Source organism: Rousettus aegyptiacus, unplaced genomic scaffold, assembly GCF_014176215.1.
Source record: "Rousettus aegyptiacus isolate mRouAeg1 unplaced genomic scaffold, mRouAeg1.p scaffold_m13_p_11, whole genome shotgun sequence".
NCBI lineage: Eukaryota > Metazoa > Chordata > Mammalia > Chiroptera > Pteropodidae > Rousettus > Rousettus aegyptiacus.
In genome coordinates, this window is record NW_023416286.1 from 13731161 (window position 1) to 13751934 (window position 20774).

The 20774-nt window shown below is 34.5% G+C and overlaps 1 protein-coding gene across 3 annotated transcripts in view; it reads left to right on the plus strand.

Annotated features, from left to right (window-relative positions):
* Window positions 1–20774, plus strand: part of FREM2 (FRAS1 related extracellular matrix 2) — a 209317-nt gene that overhangs the window by 161744 nt on the left and 26799 nt on the right. For all 3 annotated transcript variants that reach the window (XM_016161361.2, XM_016161362.2, XM_016161363.2), the window contains 6 exons: window positions 14764–14956; window positions 16033–16137; window positions 17671–17798; window positions 17888–18022; window positions 18785–18911; window positions 19770–19957. In XM_016161361.2, coding sequence (XP_016016847.2) covers window positions 14764–14956; window positions 16033–16137; window positions 17671–17798; window positions 17888–18022; window positions 18785–18911; window positions 19770–19957 — 876 coding nt within the window. The remainder of the gene's footprint in view (window positions 1–14763; window positions 14957–16032; window positions 16138–17670; window positions 17799–17887; window positions 18023–18784; window positions 18912–19769; window positions 19958–20774) is intronic.

A 20774-nucleotide genomic window follows, 5' to 3' on the forward strand; every position in this document is an offset into this window, starting at 1 on the left:
GAAGAAGCTTCCTTTCTCCACTATATGTTTTGGCTTTCTCATTAAAAATTATTTGCCCATATAAATATGGTTTTATTTCTGGACTCTCGATTCTGTTCCACTTGTCTGTGTGTCTTTTCCTGCCAATACTATGCTGTTTTGATTGTTGTCACTTTTAGTATACTTTGAAGTCAGGCAGAGTGATACCTCCAGCCTCGTTTGTTTTGCTCAGGATGGCTTTGGCAATTCGGGGTCTTTTGTGTTTCCATACAAATTTAATATTTTTTTTGTTCTATTCCTTTAAAAATGCCAATGGGATTCTGATGGGGAGTGCATTAAATCTGTATAATGCTTTAGGTAATATGGTCATTTTAACTATGTTGATTCTTCCAATCCAAGAACATGAAATATCTTTCCATTTCTTTGTATCTTCTTCAATTTCTTTTAATAGGGTCTTATATTTTCATTATATAGGTCCTTTACATGTTTCATTAAATTTATTCCTAGGTATTTTATTCTTTTTGTTGCAATTGTGGAAGGAATTATTTTTTCCACTTCTCTTTCTGATGTTTCATTATTCGAATATAGAAATGCTATAGATTTTCTAATATTGATTTTGTAACCAGAAACTTTATTGTATTTGCTTATTGTTTCTAGTAGTGTTCTTGTGGAGTCTTTAGGGTTTTCTATGTAGAGGATCATGTCATCCACAAATAGTGACAGTGTGACTTCTTCATTTCCTATTTGGACGCCTTATATATCTTTCTCTTGTCTGATTGCACTCTCTAGGACCTCCAATGTTATCTTGAATAAGAGTGGCGATAGTGAACAGTCTTGCCTTGCTCCTAATCGTAGAGAAAAGGTTTTTAGTTTTTCACCATTCAGTATAATGTTGGCCGAGGCTTTGTCATAGATGGCCTTTATTATGTTAAGGTACTTTCCTTCTATACCAATTTCGTTAAGTGTTTTTGTCATAAATGGATGCTGGATCTTGTCAAAGGCTTTTTCTGCCTTATTGATATGATTATATGATTCGTATGTTTTAATTTGTTTATGTGGTGTAGTGCATTAATCGATTTGTATATGTTGAACCATCCCTTGCCTCTGGGATGTAGCCCACTTGATTGTGATATATAATCTTTTCAATATGTCACTGTATTTGGTTTGCTAATATCTTATTTAGGACTTTTGCATCTGTGTTCATGATATTGGTCTGTAGTTTTCTTTTTGTGTGTTATCCTTATCAGGTTTTGGTATCAGGGTAATATTGGCCTCATAAAATGAGTTGGGAAGTATGGCCTCCTCTTCGATTCTTTGGAAGAGTTTGAGGAGAATAAATATTAAATCTCTGAATGTTTGGTAGAATTCACTGGTGAAGCCATCTGCTCCTGGACTTTTACTTTTGGTAGGTTTTTGATAACCATTTCAATATCTAAACTGCTGATTGGTCTATTTAGATTTTCCAGTTCTTCTTGATTCAGTCTAGGAAGGTTGTAGTTTACTAGGTACTGGTCCATTTCTTCTAGGTTATTAAATTTTGTGTTATATATTTTCTATAGTATTCTTATATGATCCCTTGTATTTCTACAGTGTCTCTTGTAATTTCCCCTTTTTCATCCCTGATTTTATTGATTTGTGTCCTTTCTCTTTTTTCATTAGTGAGTCTAGCCAGAGGTTTGTCAATTTGATTAACCTTCTCATAGAACCAGCTCTTTGTTGCATTTATTTTTTTCTATTGTTTTTTGTTTGTTTTCAATTTCATTGAATTCTGCTCTAATTTTGATGATTTCCTTCCTTTTGCTGACTTTAGTCTTCATCTGGTCTTTCTTTTCTAGTTTTTTTTTTTTTTAACATGAAGCATTTGGTGGTTTATTCAGGTTCATTCTTGATTTTGGAAATAGGCCTGTAATGATATGAACTTTCTTCTTATAACTGCTTTTGCCATGTTTCAAAAGTTTTAATATGTTGTATTATCATTATCACTCATTTCTATGGCTTGATTTCTCTTTTTATTTCTTCTTTGTAGCATGTTGTTTAATCTCCATATATTTGTGGTTCTTTCTGCTTTCTTTTTGAAATTTCTAGTTTCAAGGCATTATAATCAGAGAATGTGGTTGGTATGATTTCAACCCTCTTATATTTGTTGAGGCTCTCTCTGTGTCCCAGTATGTGGTGAATCCTTGAGAATGTTCCATGTGCACCACAGATAAGCAGTTGTTTTAGGATGAAAGGCTCTGTAAATGTCAATAATGTCCAGTTGGTCGAATGTGTCATTTAAGGATGTTATTTCTCTATTGATTTTCTGTTTGGAGGATCTGTCCATGTCTGATAGTAGAGTATTTAGGTCCCCTACTATAATATTGTGTTGGTCTTTTTTTCCCCCTTTAGTTCTATTCGTAATTGCTTTATATATTTTGGGGTTCTTTGATTAGAAGCATAGATATTAATAAGTGTTATGTCTTCTTGATGCATGATTCCCTTTATCATTATAATGCATCAGTATCTTTCTTTATCTTTTTTATTTTGAAGTCTATTTCATTCGATATTATACTGCTACTCCCACTTTTCTCTGAATGCCATTTGCTTGCAATATCATTTTCCACCCTTTTACTTTGAGTCTGTATTTGTCTCTGGAACTGAAATGTTTCTCCTAGAGGCAGCATATTGTTGGGTTTTGTTTTTTGATCCAATATGTAACTCTTGCCTTTTTATCTTTTTATTGGTGAGTTTAGTCCATTCACATATAGGGCGATTATTGTAATATGAGGTTTTCTTATAGCTATTTTATCTTTTGATTTCGGGTAGCTCGATGTTTCCATTGCTTCTTTGTCCTTGGGTTTCTGTTTTCTTTATTTTGGTTGTCTTTTGTGGGTTTTCCCTCTGGTCCTTCTTGTTTTATGTTATATACTTTAGTTCTGAATCTTTGGTGTGTGGTTACCATTACGAATATGTAATGGATAGGTATATATATACAGTTCATTTTCTTCTGCATGTGCCTTATCTCCATTCCCCTTTGCAAATACGGATCTTTGAATCCCCCCCTTTTCAGTCATTGTTCTCTCAATTTGTCCCTATGTGTGCTGAATGTTCATTACTATCTTGCTGTAGCAAATCTCTTCTTATTGTTTAAGCTTATAATGCCCTGTTCTTAGTAAGGGTTGCATTCCTCTACTTCTCTGCTTGCTAGTCCCCTTACCTCTATTTATGTTTGTGTGTGTGTGTGTGTCATTTTGTTTTAGGTGAGCTGACCCCTTTCAGTATTTCCTGTAATGCAGAGCTCATAATGAAGAATTCCCCCCATTTTTGTATGTCTGGAAATGTCTTAATTTCTCCTTCATATCTAAAGAAGAGCTTAGCTGGATACATTATTCTTGGCTGGTAGTTCCTTGCATTTAATAGTTTGAATATTTGATTCCACTTCTTTCTGGCTTGTATGGTTTGTGCTGAGAAGTCCAACAATAATCTCTCGGGTTTTCCTTTATAGGTTACCATCTTCTTTTCCCTGGCTGCCCTGAGAATTCTGTATCTGTCATTGATTTTTGGATAATTTTAGAACAATGTGTCAGGGTGAAGGCCTTCTTGGGTTGAGATAATTGGGTATTCTCTTGACTTCTTGAATTCTAAGCTTCAGCTCCTTCCTTACATTTGGGAAATTCTCATCAACTATTTGTCTGAAAATGCTTTCTAATTTCTGCTTCTTTTCCTCCCCTTCAAGAATGCCCATTATTCTTGTTTCCTCTCCTGATGGTATCAGCTTTCATTATTTTTCATTATTATGTTTCTTCCTTCTTTCTTCTGATTTATTTCTAGATTTCTGCCTTCAATATCACTGATCCTTTCTTCCATTTGGTCAACTCTATTTCCCAAACACGCTATTTCACTTTTCAACTCTTGCAAGGTGTTCTTCATCTCCAGAAGTTCTATTTAGTTCCTTTTAGAGTTTCAATCCTTTTGCTAAAGAACTCATTCTGCTCACTCATCTAGGTGTTTTTCCAATTCCTGAAATTGTTGATATGAATTGTTTTGGATCTCATTGAGTTTTTTCAGAAGTACCATTCTGAATTCTCTGTCTTGTAAGATGCATATTTCTATGTCTCTAAGCTTATTTTCTGGAGATTTTTCTCTTTCTTTCTGAGATGTTTTGTCACCATTTTGGTTTATGGTGTCTAATGGACTATTTCTCCACCTGGGCATTAACAGAAGTGTATTCAGCTTTTTTCCAGGAAGATTTATTATATAAAGGTCTCTCATTAACCTGCCGCAAGGAAGGTGTTCTTTTGGTTTCCAATATGTAGCATCTAAGCCTCTTGGATCTCAGTTTTATATTAAGTCTTAATTATGCCTTTTTTTTAATATATACATATTCAATCATGCTCACTCCTCACAGTCTCAGTCCCTGTCTGTGTTAGCGACAGTTTTGGTAGTGTTTGCTCTGATTCTCCTGGGGATCTGTGGTGCTAAGTCTCAGAGTATATGGGCATAGGGGCCTTCCGGGTTGGGGAATGGGGCCTACGGCTCATCCTCAATTTTGCAAATGCATCTGGTCAAAATCAACTGTTATTTCCCTGCCATTCCCACTTCTCCTCCATCCTCACTTCTCTACACTCTCCTGATGACTAGGCACTGCCACCGGCCGACTGGTGTTCACAGGTCTTCCAGGCAGGACTGTTCAGGGAACTCACAACACCTTCTCTCCTCACCCCTCCTCCTACAGGGAGCTTCAGCTGCGAGAGGTAGCTTCTTTGTTTCTCCCCATCCACCACCCGACACCCAGGGATTCTGACCTGTGGTAGCTCTTATGCACAGATCCCCTGCTCAGATGCGCTGTTGTGCACTTTGGGTGTTTTTTGTTTTTGTTGAGCTTTAGAGTTCAGCTTATTATTGTTTCAAGAGGATTGATCTGGGGACATCTCTCACTCCGCCATGTTTCTGACATCACTCTCCCTTGAAATTCCAGTGCTTTTCTAGACTTGATACTTAGATCAAACAATCACTGTGCACACACATTTTACCAAATGGTAATTGCTACTGCCAGAAACAAGATATAGATTTTTTTCTTTGTGTTTTAGTAGTTATAACTACAGCCATGACATATTACCAAGTCTTTGAATTTTTTGTTGTGATTAAATAGCTATTTTTAATGCATTCTGAAAGGCTTGTCTGCCTTCCCTAACCTCCCACATTCAGATTATTTAACTTGCAAGAAAAAGTAACCAAACTAAAAGAATCACCTGCAATATTCAAAATAGTTTCTGTTAACAGGAAATAAAATGTTATTTTTTTTCTTTTTCTTTTATTTTTTTGCATGTTGATATTTGGTTTCCCCAAAACTGTTTGTTGAAGAGACTGTTCTTTCTCCATTGTGTGCTTTTGGCACTCTTGTCAAAAAGTAGTTGACTATATGTGGGGGTTTATGTCTGGGCTCTCTATTCTGTTCCACTTATCTACGTGCCTATTTTAATGCCAGTACCATACTGTTTTGATTAGTAGCAATATAATATTATTTATACCATTTTACATCCTGCTTTTTAAATTAACATATTGTGAACATTCTCTCATGACCATGATAATTCTTCAGATACAAGACTTTTGATAGCTACATGATATTTCACCTTGTGGATACACTGTTATAACTTTTTAAATCATTATTTTATTATTATTTCTGATTTTATTATTATAAATATCCCATGGAGTTGTTATTAATACTAAAAAAAATCGTGGACCGATATTGACCCGTATTACAAGGTCTTTTTCATGCACCTGGTACCACAGACATTCAAGAGGGCTTGTAATTAGACAGAAGCCTAGGTCTATTTCTTCCACATGTTGTGGCTGTGAAGACTGCTGTTACTCAGAGACTTTGGCTAAGAGTCCTCAACTGAATAGCTAAGTACACCCTTTACTGCGGTATCAGGCTATTGAGATCTATGAGCCTTCTTTGCATGTACACAAGCATCATTATCTGGTAGACATATTTTTGACAACAAAAGCAGCAACAGAAAGAAAGTTCAACCAGTGGGAAATCCCAAACAGTTGTAGCCCTCATAAAATGTTAGGGTAGCAATTCTTATATTAGATAGAATATAGACTTAAACAGAGATTGTAACTAGAAACAAAGCAGGGCATTTCATAATGATAAAGGGATCAATTCAAAAAGAGGATATAATTTTTGTGAACATCTACTCACCCAATGTAGGAGCACCAAAATATATAAAGAACATATTGACAGAAATGAAGGGAGAGATCCGCAATAATACAGTAATAGTTGTGGACTTTAACATAAATGAATGGATCACCCACACAGAAAATCAACAAGGTAGTAGTGGCTTTAACAACACATTAAACCAGATGAACTTAATATTTTTAGGGCACTTCACTCAAAAGCAGCAAATTATACATTCTTTTCAAGTGCACATGGAACATTCTAAAGGATAGATCACAAACTGGCTACAAAACAAGTCTCAATAAATTTAAGAAAATGGAAATCATACCAAGCATCTTCTTCAATCACAGTGGTGTGAAACTAAAAATTAGTTACAAGAGAAAACAGGAAAAACACATAAACATGGAGGTTAAATAATATACTACTAAACAATGAATGGGTTAACAAGATCAATGAAGTCATCAAAAGAGACCTTGAGGCAAATGAAAAAGAAACCACAATGAACTAAAATCTGTGAGACACAGGAAAAGCAGTTCTAAAAGGAAAATTTATAATAATATAGGTCTACCATAACAAACAAGAAAATTCTCAAGTGATCAATCTAATCTTATACCTAAAGGAACTAAAAAAAGAGAAACAAAGCCCCCAAATTTCTAACAAACTTGTACAACATAACACCAAAAAAAAAAAAAAAAAAACAAACGATCCAATTTAAAAATGGCCAGAGAACTAGAATAGACCTTTCTCCAAAGACGATATAGAGATGGCCAATGGAAATATGAAAAGATGCCCAACATCACTAGTCATCAGAGAAATGCAAATTAAAACCACAATGAGCCAGCATCTCACACCTGTCAGAACAGCTATCATCAAAAATAATGACAAATGTTGGCTAGGATGTGGAGAAAAGGGAATCATCATGCATTGTTGATGGGACTGCAAATTGGTATAATCACTATGGTGGTTCCTCAAACAAATTAAAAATAATATTACCATATGACCCAAGAACTCCACTTTTTGGTATTTATCCAAAGAAACCCAATACACTAATTTGAATAGATATATGTATCCTTTTTGTTCATTGCAGCATTATTTAAAATAGCCAAGAAATGGAAACAACTAAGTGTTCATTAATAGATGAATGAATAAAGAATTAATACATATATACAATGGAATATTATTCAGTCATAAAAAATGAAATCTTGCCATTTGTGACAACATAGATGGACGTAGAGAGTATTATCTTAAGTGAAATAAGGCAGAGAAATACAAATACCATAGGATTTCATTTATATGTATAATCTAAATAGCAAAATAAACAAACAAAAATTTTAAAAAAAACTTCATGGATACAGAATACAAATTCATGGTTGCCAGATGTGAGAGAAGTTGGTGAGTGGGCAAAAAAGGGTAAAGAGATTTAAAAGCACAAACTGGCATTTACAAATTAATTGTGAATATAGTCAATAATGTAATAACTATATATATGGTGTCAGATGGGTACCAGACTTATTGTGATAATAGCTTTGTAAGCGATATAAATGTCTAATCACTACGTTGTACACCTCGAACTAATATAGTATTATACACCAACTGTAATTTAAAAATTTTAGTTTTTAATTTAATAATAAGATTTTTGGTATAAGAATGTAACCTGTGATGTCTACTATGATTGTCATTAGCTATGAATGACTATTGAGTACTTGAAATAGATCAAACTCTAGGTTACCACAAGAATCAAATGAAATCAAATAAGAATTAGGGAGCTATACATGAAGTAACTTATTCATAGGAGATGAATATTAATAGTTCTCTACTAAATAGTACACTCAGTAAGATTTGAAGAGTATAATCCTATCAAAAATTATTCTTAGCACCTAGAAAGTTTAATGTTAATCCATGCCTAAAGCATAAATTTTTAATGGTGGTTTATTACAATTACAAGATGAAATATTAACCTTAATTGCTAGTGACACATAGATTGACTTAATCACTTTATTACACTATCAAGTGTTAAAACTGCACTTCAAGATCAGTTTCTCAATGACTGCAATACTACCCACCCTTAAGAAATACTATCTCAAAGGACTTTGGTTGCAAAGCCCCTCTCTGCTGGCTAGATTAGCAGATAACAGGGAGTGCTAGCTACTACACAGCTGGGAATCAAATAATTTGTTTGGTAGATGATATATATATATAATATATAGTGATTAAAGTCCTCATTTTGTGGTTTGAATTTACTTTTAACTGCATGAAAAAATGATAAATTATTATCATGATTAAAATGATTCAGTGACTCATGTATATAATTGCTGTAGCCGGCTCAGTATGGAAGGAAAACTAGACTTGTATCAGAAAGCTTGACACAAACTTCTAGGAAAAATAATCGAACCTAACTTCATTTCCTCTTGTGTAGAGGAGGATGGTTGTATTATCTCAGCTATTTTGAATAACTAGTTTGAGAATTAAATATGATCATCTTTATTAGGTGGTCTTAGTACTACTCTCAGCTTATTTGGAATACAGTGAAGTATGATAGAGTAGAAAATGCATGGGCCAAATGCTGGGTTCTAATATTGACAGAGCCACTCAGAGGCTTAGAGAATCCTGTGGAAAATTTGCCTTATTTCTTTGAGTCTTAATTTCCCCCTCTTTCTTTTCTATCCATCATCTATCCATTCATTCCTCTAATCATCCACACATACATAAAAATATAATTATAGGGACAAGTAAAAATATTGATTACTTTTACTGTGAACACAATATATGAAATGTAGTAAGTGCTTTAAAAACAAGTGTTAACTCATCCTCCCTGACCCCTAATGCACCTGCAAAGTATCTGAAAGAGGAAATTATAAATTTTAAGCAGCATACTTCATTTCAATTAATTTTTAAAGAAATCTTAACATATTTAACATATTTGTTTACAGATATTCCTTGTTTTATTTACTCTTTATATAACTTAAAAGTACCTTATAATAGTACCTTATTGCTCATAATAGCCAAAACTAGAAATAATCCAAATGCCCATGAACTGATGAATTAGTAAAATGTGGAACATGCATACAATAGGATGCTATTCGGTATTAAAAGTATTGAAACATGCTACAACATGGATTCACCTTAAAAACAGGAAGAGAGTTTGTAGAAACATGGCTGAGTGAAAGATGTCCCCAGATCTCTCCCCTTGAAACAATAATAAGCTGAACATCTAAAACTCAGCAAAAACACCCAAAATGCATACCAGCATGTCTAAGCATGGGATCTGTGCATAAGATCTACCACAGGTCAGAACCTCAAGTGTCAAGCAATGGACTGGGAGAAATAAAGAAGCTGCCGCTCACAGCTACGAGAGCGCCTTGTAGGAGGAGGGGGAAGAGAGAAGGTGCAGTGAGTTCCCTAACCAGACATGCCTGGGAATGCTGGGAGCTCCATACGGCAGGGCTCAGACTTCAAGGCAGAAAGAAGAGAAACAAGATGGCAGAGATGTGGGAATGGCAGAGAAACAACAGTTGATTTTGACCAGATGCAGCTGCAAAACTAAGGCTGAGCTGCAGCCCTCAACCCACAACCCACAGGAACCCGGGGACTATCCCCCTATATCCTCTGAGCCCCAACACTGTGGTGTCCCAGGGGAATCTGAGCAAATACTACCAAAACTGTTGCTAACACAGAAAGGAACTGAGACTGAGGATAGCGAGCATTATTATATATCTACAAGGGAGGAAAAAAATGCATTATTCAGGCTTTAAATAAAGCAGAGATCCAAGAAGCTTAGATGCCACCTACTAGAAACCAAAAGAAAAGGGCCTTCTTTACAACAGACCAAAGAGAGACCTGATATAATAATTTTTTTTTTTCTGGAAAAAAAGCAGAACACACTTCTATTTCCCAGGTGGAGAAATAGTCCATTAGACACCACAAACAACAAATGCGACAGGACATCTCAGAAAGAAAGAGACAAATCTCCAGAAAATAAGCTTACAGATGTAGAAATATGTAACAGATGACAGAGAATTTGGAATGGTACTTCTGAAAAACAGTGAGTTCCACAACGAGTAATATCAACAATTTCAGGAGTTGAAAAAACAACTAGATGAGACACATCTCAGTCCCAGAGACAAATATAGACTCAAAGTAAAAGGGTGAAAAATGATATTGCAAGCAAATAGCATTCAGAGAAAAACGGGAGTAATGGTATAATATCAGACAAAATAGATTTCAAACTAAAATAGATAAAGAAAGATACTTAGGGACACTTCATAATGATAAAGTCAATCATGTACCAGGAAGACATAACATGTATTAATATCCATGCTTCCAATTAGGGAGCCCCAAAATATGTAAAGCAATTACTATCAGAACTAAAGGGATAAACAACAACAAAAAAAAACACTATCATAGTAGAGGACCTAAATACCCCACTGTCAGATATGGACAGATCATCCAGACAGATAATCAGTAAAGAAATAAAGTCCTTAAATGACACATTAGACTAACTGGACATTATTGACATTTACAGAGCCTTTTATTCCAAAACAGCTGCTTATACATTTTTTTCTAGTGCACATGGAACATCTCAAGAAGCAACCACATACTGGGACACAGAGATAGCCTCAACAAATATAAGAGGGTTGAAATCATACCAACCATATTCTCTGATCATAATGCTTTGGCACTAGAGAGCAACTGCAAAAAGAAACAGGAAGAATCACAAATACATGGAGATTAAAGAACACACTACTGAAGAAAAATTGGGTCAGAAAAAAAATAGAGAGATAAAGAGGTATATAGAAACAAATGATAATGATAGTACAACATATGAAAAATTTGGGACATGAGACAAGCAGTCATAAGAGGAAAGTTCATGTTATTACAGGCCTATCTCCAAAATCAAGAACGAGCCTGAATAAACAACCTAACGCTTCATCTTAAAAAAAAACTATAAAACGAAGAACAAATGAAGCCTAAAGTCAGCAGAAGAAAAGAAATCATCAAAATTAGAGCAGAATTCAATGGAATTGAAAACAAACAAACAATAGAAAAAATAAACACAACAAAGAGCTGTTTCTATGAGAAGGTTTAATAAAATTAACAAACCTCTGGCTAGACTCACTAAATAAAAAGAGAAAGGACACAAATCAACAAAATCACGGATGAAAAAGGGGAAATTACAACAGACACTGTTGAAATACAAGGGATCATACAAGAATACTATGAAAAAGAATATAACACCAAATTTAATAACCTAAAAGAAATGGACTAGTACTTAGAAAAATACAACCCTCCTGGACCGAATCAAGAAGAACTGGAAAATCTAAATAGACCGATCAGCAGTATGGAAATTTAAACAGTTATCAAAAACCTACCCAAAAGTAAAAGTCCAGGACCAGAAGGCTTTACCAGTGAATTCTACCAAACATTCAACGATTTAATATTTAGTCTCTCAAACTCTTCCAAAGAATCGAAGAGGAGGCAATACTTCCCAACTCATTTTATGAGGCCAATATTACCTTGATATTGAAACCTGGTAAAAATAACACAAAAAAAGAAAATTACAGACCAATATCTCTCATAAACACAAATGCAAAATTCCTAAATAAGATGCTAGCGAACCGAATATGGCAACATATTGAACAGGTTATACACCACAATCGAATGGGCTTCATCCTCAAGGCACAAGGATGGTTTAACATATGCAAATCGATTACTGTTATACACCACATAAACAAATTAAAACATAAAAATGACACGATCATACCAATAGATGCAGAAAAAGCCTTCGACAAGATAAAGCACCCATTTATGATCAAAACACTTAACAAAATTGGTATAGAAAAATAAACATAATAAAGGCCATATGTAACAAAACCTCAGCCAACATTATACCGAATGGCGAAAAACTAAAAACCTTCCCTCTAAGATCAAGAACAAGGAAAATCTGTCCACTATCACCACTGTTATTCAATATAACATTGGAGGTCCTAGAGAGTGCAATGAGACAAGAGAAAGATATAAAATGCATCCAAACAGGAAACAAAGGAGTCAAACTCTTACTATTTGAGGATGACATGATTCTCTATATAGAAAACCCTAAAGACTCCACAAGAAAACTACTAGAAACAATAAGCAAATACGGTAAGTTTTCTGATTACAAATCAATGTTCAAAAATCCATAGCATTCCTATACACTAATAAAAAGAATCAGAAAAAGAAGTGGAAAAAATAATTCCTTTTGCAATTGCAACAAAAGAATAAAATACCTAGGAATAAATTAACAAAGCATGTGAATAACCTATATAATAAAAACTATAAGACCCCATTAAAAAAAAATCGAAGAAAATACAAAGAAATGGAAAGATATGCTGTGTTTTATTATTGGAAGAATCAACATAGTTAAAATGACCATATTATCTAAAGCATTATACAGATTTAGTGCAATTCCCATCAAAAATCTCACTGACATTTTTAAAAAAATAGAACAAAAAAATTATCCAATTTGTATGGAAGCATAAAATACCCCAAATTGCCAAAGCTATCCTTAGCAAAAAAAGAACGAGTCTGGATGTATCACTCCGCCCAACTTCAAATTATACTACAAAGCAAAAATGATCAAAATGGCATGGTATTGGCAGAAAAACAGACACTCAGACCAGTGGAATGGAATCGAGAGTCCAAAAGTTAATCCATATTTACATGGGCAAATAATTTTCGACAAGAAAGCCAAAAACATACAGTGGAAAAAGGAAAGCCTCTTCAATAAATGGTGCTGAGAAAACTGGAAAGCCACCTGCAAAAGAAGGAAACTAGACTGTTGTCTATCACCACACATCAAAATTAACTCAAAATGGATTCAGGACCTGAATATAAGACCTGAAACAATAAAGTGCATAGAAGGAAACAAAGAAACTAAACTCAAGTACCTTGGACTTCCAGAGGATTTTATGAATTTGATCGCAAAAGCAAGGGAAGTAAAAGCTAAAATAAATAAATGAGACTATGCTAAACTAAAAAGCTTCTGGTCAGTAAAAGGAATCATCAATAAGGTAAAGGGAGAACCATCTGAATGGGAAAATGTATTTGCAAGCAATGCCTCCAATAACGGCCTAATATCCAAAATATGCAAAGAACTCTTACAACTCAATAACAACAACAACAAAAACAGACAGTCCAATCAAAAAATGGGCAGAGGACATGAATAGACACTTCCTAGAAGACATACAAATGATCAACAAATATATGAAAAGATGCTCAACATCACTAGCTATTAGGGAAATGCAAATAAAAGCCACAATGAGAACCATCTCACACCTGTTAAATAAGCTATATTCAACAGGGCAAGTAATAACAAATGTTGGAGAGGATGCAGTCCCACTGCTGGTGGGACTGCAAATTGGTATAGCGATTTTAGAAAACAGTATGGAGTATCCTCAAAAAATAAGAATTGATCTACCATGTGATCCAGCAATCCCTCTACTGGGTATTTACCCCAAAGACTTAAAAACATATCCAAAAAGATTTTTGCACACTCATGTTCATAGAAGCATTATTCATAGCGGCCAGGATATGGAAGCAACTGAAGTGTCCTTCGATAGATGATTAGATAAAGTAGTTGTGGTACATATATACAATGGAATATTACTCAGCCATAAGAAGAGATGAAATACTGCCATTTGCAACAACATGGAAATAATCATTCTAAGAGAAATAAGCCAGATAGAAAAGGTTGAAAATCACATGATAGCACTTATATGTGGGATATAAACCTAAAAGCAACAAATGAACAGGACAAACAAACAGAGACTCATGAACATGGACAATAGACTAGTGGATACAAGAGGGTAGGGGTGAGGGACAAGGAGGAAGGTAGATGGGGTCAAGGGGGTCAAATATGTGGTGACAGAAAGAAATCTAACTTTGGGAGGTGAACACACAGTGTAAATATATATATACCTTACTGTTAAAGTGGACAGTTGAAACTTACTGGATTTCGTTAACCAATGTCACCATAAAAAATAAATAAATGTTTAAAAATAGTATGAAAGAAGGTGTCTCAGATAACCACCTATATATAATTCCATTTATATGAAATGTCCATAGTAAGCAAATGCATAAAGACAAAGTAAGCTAACACTTGCCATTGTCTGGGGTGGGGCGGGGGTGGGGGCGGGCAAGGGTGTAGGATTAAGGAAATGACTGCTAACGACTATGAGATTCCTTTTGGAGGTGATGAAAATGTCCTAAAATTGAATGTGGTGAAAGTTACACAGCTCCCTGAATATATTAGATAACACTTATTTGTCCACTTTAAATAGGTAAATTATATGGTATATGAACTTTATCTTAATAAAACTGCTATAAAAATAGAAGGACTGTGTAAGAATACTATGCTCAAAATAATGCGATTTTTCTTAAAGATTTCTGCGACATATCTTTTGTTGCAAAGGATAGTATAGCAACTATCTAATTTCTCCAAAATTAAGTGTTGTAAATGTTGTTAAATCTTTTCCTCAATGATTACTCAAAATCTTCATTAGAGAAAGGAGAAAATGACTTGTACAAAATTAGGCTCATTTAGTTAATGCTAAATTGTGTTGATAGATATAATTTCATTGTTTTAGGTCCTAAACCTAGTGCAGTCATATGTGACTCTTCGAGTCCCTCTGTATGTTTCCTACGTGTTCCATTCTCCCGTTGGAGTAGGAGGTTGGCAGCATTTTGACTTGAAGTCAGAGCTTCGTCTAACTTTTGTGTATGACACTGCCATTTTGTGGAATGATGGAATTGGCAGCCCACCAGAAGCTGAACTCCAAGGTGGGTTAATAAAGAGTTGGAAAACTAGTTTTCTCATCCTCTTGAATTACTTAAGAGAAATTTTTACTATAGCTAAAAATATATTTATTTTTTATATTCGACATTTTAAGATAATTTTATTTTTGTCATGAAAAAAACTTTAAAAATCATATCAGTACCTCAAATTTTGTGTAGTATGTGACTATTAAATATACCATCCACATATCATGGATATTTAACTTTCATAGTCATTCTAGGTGATTAATCATTTGTGTGTTACACAACAGAGTCTATATATTTCCCTAGGTTATAAAAAATAAATAGAGGAAGTTCCAATTGAAAATAAAGAATGAACCCAAGAGAAAAAGTTACTCATTTTTGTTTCTAAAAATAGGAGGTATGTTTTAAAGTCTAGTATAAATTGTGTCTTGGATTCTAATTCTAGCTCTAAAACTAAGTAGCTGTGTGATCTTGAATGTATTGCTTAACTTTTATGGCATTCAATTTCTTCTGAAAGATAGACTAAACTTCTAATATTCTTTCTGTTTTAAAATTCTATTATTCTGTGATACTTTTTCTGAATGTCTTGGAACAGTGATGGTATGTCTCACCAAATATTGGATCCATGAGCTCTGCACAACTTTGTTTTAATATTCATGTCAGAATCATAATTTCAAGTCCATAGCATAAAGTTAATTAATTAATTAGTAGAATTAGTGCTGTTTCTTTCTAAGCATATACTACTGTTTTGGTTCCATGCATGTCCGAGCATCATCATGGCTGTGTTACTTTTTGTGAGCCAGAGGGAAAGACTGTCAATAGTGTATCTTAAAATCTGCTCTTGTAAACAAATTAATTTTATCTTAAAGCCACGTAAAAGGTAATATAATCACCCTGAATATTTATTCCAGATTATTTGACATTTTAATTCCGTATTTTTCTTCTGCCTCTCTTAACACTCAGAATTATCCTGATAATACCTTTTGGCCAGAATGCTTAAAGATGAGATGAATCTGAATTCATTTGTGGAAGAAATCCTGTACGTTAGGAGTACCCAGTTACCAATAGTTTCACTGTCGTCTGCTATCCATTTGTAGGTTCCCTGTATCCAACCAGCATGCGCATTAGTGAAGAGGGACGCTTGGTCGTGAACTTCAAGACAGAGGCTCGATTCCATGGCTTGTTTGTGCTGTCACATCCTAGTAAGCCCTGTTACATATTAACAGCCATTCCTCATACCACAAGGGTAGAGTTTTGCTATCTTCACATGTTTCAATATGCTTCCTTATAAACTTTGAAGCCCTTAATTTCAATTGAATTGCATATGTGCATGAAGGCTTGATAATTGTTTGGCTACATCTCGTAATCTACCAAACCATCTTTATCTATGTAGACTTTTAGAGAAAATACAAAATTTAAAAAAAAAAAACTTTACTGAGTTAATCTTAAATGGAGTTCTCCTTAGATAAAGAGCATAGCAACAATAATCCCTTTCTCTGCTGCAATTCCATTGTACAGAAAAATTGCATCTTAGTTTATTTGTTTAACAAGCACTTTTCTGTTCAGACCTATTTTCTAGGTATTGTAAGAATCCTTTATAATAGAGCCACAAGTATCACTTTAGTATCATACTTAAGTTTCAGACATGTTAACTAACTATGTTTAATTATTGGCTATGTAATTTTATTGATAGTTGTGCTTTGAATATCAATAAGGTTTCAGTCACTAAAGTTCTATGTCTAAATCTTTTTTTAAATATAAAGGATATTTCATTAGAAATACTTTTTTATTTGACTTTCTATATTACTAAACTAGTTTAAGTATTTTACTGGTGTGCCAACTCATGCCAGACTGGTAAGGGTAAATAGTTCATTCATTGCCTTCTACATTCTTCTTTTTCTAGGTGTGACCTCTAGACAGCCACTGTATTAGTGTTAACTTTTGTATTGGCTTTAGTTTGGTTATTTATAACTGTAATCTATTTTCTAGTGTCAGCAAAGATATGCATAAGGAATTTACTCAGGGATGTTTAAACCAATTTAAGTAACATTTTAGTAAAAAATAAACCAAGCCAATAAGCTCTGCAAGAATTTTTTTTCTTTATTACATTTACCCTGGCACTATAAACATATAAATTAAAAGCTATTAAATTCATTCAAGAGTACATCTAGTTGCACTTTAGGTTGCCCAAAGGTGCTCTAATACAGATACTACTTCACATTTTAATATCTCTAATATTTAAACATTTAACTTTTAAAGGCAAACTTGAATTTTGGAGATTTCTAGAACATAAAATTTTGTTCTATCTAGACTGATTAAAATTATATCGTATTTATAAATTGGGTTTGCCTAGCTGTGTGCATGCTAATAGCCTGGGAAGTTCAGCTAATAGTTTTGGTGCACAATACATGCATTCACATTAGGCTTTTTTCACTTCTCTACCTCTCTGGAAAGCCTTGAACTATTTGAGTATTTCTGCACAATTATCTTTGACAGAATCATACATTAGAAAAAAACACAAAATTAGGAATCAGAAGTCACACATCCTAGCTATGTGATCTTGGGAGAATTGCACCATTTATCTGCAAAATAAGATTAATTATACCAACTCTGTTAGTCTGTAGGTTTGTTATAAGAATAAAAACAAATATTGTTTCATGAAGTACTTTGAAAACTTTAAACTGCTATACACTCTTTTAAACACTATGCCATAATTGTTATTGACACTTTTTTAGCGTCCTTCACAAGCTCAATGATCATGTCAGTTGATCATCCAAGCCTGACATTTTCCCTGCATTTAATAAGGAGTGAACCAACTTATAACCAGCCAGTCCAGCAATGGAGCTTTGTGTCTGACTTTGCAGTAAGTGACTAAGGCTCTTACTTAATTTTCTTTTTTTGCTGCCTCTGGTCGCACCTCAGATCTGTAAATGCCTTCTTTCCTCCTCAAAGGTACGTGACTACTCAGGGACCTATACTGTAAAACTGGTCCCATGCACCACGCCATCGCATCAGGAGTACCGCCTGCCAGTCACCTGCAACCCAAGAGAGCCTGTAGCCTTTGACCTTGACATTCGATTCCAACAGGTGTGTCTCATAACATCATTTTCCCATGACTCCTAGGATCCTAATTTGTTATTTGCTTGGTTTACTTTTATTAGTTAAAAAAAAAAGTTCACACGATGTCTTTAATTCCTGCATCTGAGAACAAAGAAAATTAGACAGGAAGGAAGAAAGAAAGATATGAAAGAAGAAAAATTGCCCTTTATCTGTTGGTTTAGTATACAAATTCCATAGTTTAAGAGTATGCAAGGGTTGTTTTTTTTTTTTTTTTTTTCCTTATATGATCTTATCTTTTTTCTTCCTGGAGCTTGCTGCCTTGGAGATTTGATAATTTTCCCCAGAGTCCTTTTGCACTCCTTCATCTAGTTCTTGATCTTCAAGAAGAATAAATATCCTGTACTTCATGCCATCGCAAAGTACCTGAACAATATGCATTAAAAGAAATATGATGGCACTCTTTGTACAAGAACTTACACTAAATGTTAGCCTTCCATTGACCATGATATTTACATGTCCCTTTTATACTCCTATAAACCAATGGAAATGAGCTCAAAATACACTATTAAGCCTCATTCAAAAAATGATTTAACCTCACCATTTTTGTCTTCTCAAGAAGGGAAAAGTCAGTGCTACAATTTCCTAAGTTGGTTTGCTTAAACATAAAAATTGTAATAAAGTGTTCAGCATTCTACATGTTAGTGAACAGTGTGTGTTTCTGTGAATAATGTGTTTGTGCAATATCAGAACAATCAATAACACATAAAAAAGTTTTACACTTGGTTTTAGGTCAGTGATCCAGTGGCTGTTGAATTTAGCTTGAACACCCAAATGTACCTACTCTCCAAGAAGAATCTGTGGTTGTCTGATGGATCCATGGGATTTGGGCAGGAAAGTGATGTTGCTTTTGCAGAAGGTATCACTTTACAAATGAGAGAGCTGCTCTGTATGTTTTACATTGTATCTGTTATGCTTTGCTTTATTGGAATCATGTTTGAGGGGAAAAAATTATAATCTCTTGTATGGTTTTAAGAAATATTACTGTATCTTTATTACTGTGGTGGGAATCCAAGGGCCACTAAATTGAGTATATATGTTACTGGGTGGTTTTATTTTTGGAGAAGTCAATCTCTATTTCCCTTATTTAAGTGATATTTGGAACAAGTCTGGGTTTTTTCATGAATTTATTTTTAAATTTCACTATCTCAAATACTGTAGCTACATGAAATTGTAAGTGCCTCATGGGCAAGTACTGTGCCTTTCTTATTTAGTGATATATTTCCAGCACCTCACCAAATATCTAGCACATTTGGTAGTTCAGTAATGGCTGTGAAATAGATCCTTTAATACTGAGGAAATTCCTTAAACCCTCTTTTAAAATTAAATAAAACTAATTCAGCTTTCTATTAATGTTTTAGTGTTATTTTATTATTATATTATTTTATTATTAGTCTGTATTTTGCCAACTAATTTATTTATATAAACTGATATTATGGATGTTAAGTTATAAGCCAGAACTTGAGATTGTCTCTACTACCGGCTGAGCATGTGAAACTCAATACACCTTCAGTGGTCAGTCTGCAAAGGGATCATATCTGAGGCATGGGAGTGAACCAGATACTGAAGCTAACACTAAAAGGTTTTTGACATTTAATGCAACATTAGAAAGAGAAGGAAATTCTTCTAGTATCAGTATAGTCACAGATTGTTTGCAGTGTCATGTAGACACATCTTATTACTTAACAGAAATAACATTTCTGCATCTCTGTTTCAGGTGATATAATTTATGGTCGTGTCATGGTAGATCCTGTTCAGAATCTAGGTAACTCCTTTTACTGCAACATTGAGAAGGTGTTCCTGTGCACTGGAGCTGATGGCTATGTTCCCAAGTACAGTCCAACAAATGCAGAATATGGCTGCTTAGCTGATTCTACTTCACTCTTACATAGATTCAAAATTGTGGTAAGTGCATACTTCTGGTCAAGATGGTGAAATAGATAAATGTTGTACTTGCCTTCTCCCATGACCACCTCAAAATTAAAACTAAATTATAGAACAAACACCCTTCAAAACCACTTGAACTAGCTTAACAAAAATTCTATAACTAAAGATATAAAGAAGAAGCTGCATTGAGAATAGTAGGATGGGTAGAAACTTGAAACAAGCTGGTCCCACATGCACATGTGGTGGTTAAGAATAAGGAGGAATATCTCAGCTTCAGAGGTCCCCCATGAAGAACCAGGGGTCCCAGATTCACACTGTAATCACCAGCCTGGAGCACCAGTGCTGAGAAGAGGATTCCTCACGACATGTAGCTGTGAAAATCAGCAGGGATTCCATCTAGATGAGACAAAAGTTTCTATAGACTGAGATATCCTCCTAAAGGGTCTGAGCACAGACTCGCTCATTTACAAACACTCTAAACTCCAATGAAGAGACAGCAGATAGAAAAGCACCAGGGAAATATGGAAAGGAAGTAAATTGTCTGGTTTCAGGGCAAGAGCTGGAGAAGCGCTCTTTCCAAGAATTATTGGCAGGCACTATTGATTCTTTGTTGAGCTATCCCCCAAAACAGCCAACAAGTGCAAGGGAACACCAAATGTGAGTCTTCATCAACATGGCTAGTATCACTTGTCCCACACTGGTGATTTCCTGAGATATCATACCGCCCGACTCATATGCCTTGCCCAAACCTCTTTCGGTGTCTGTTCATCACATAGGGATGGCTTGGGCTCATGCTTCAGAATTTCATAAATTCTCTCAAAGGTCCACAAACCTC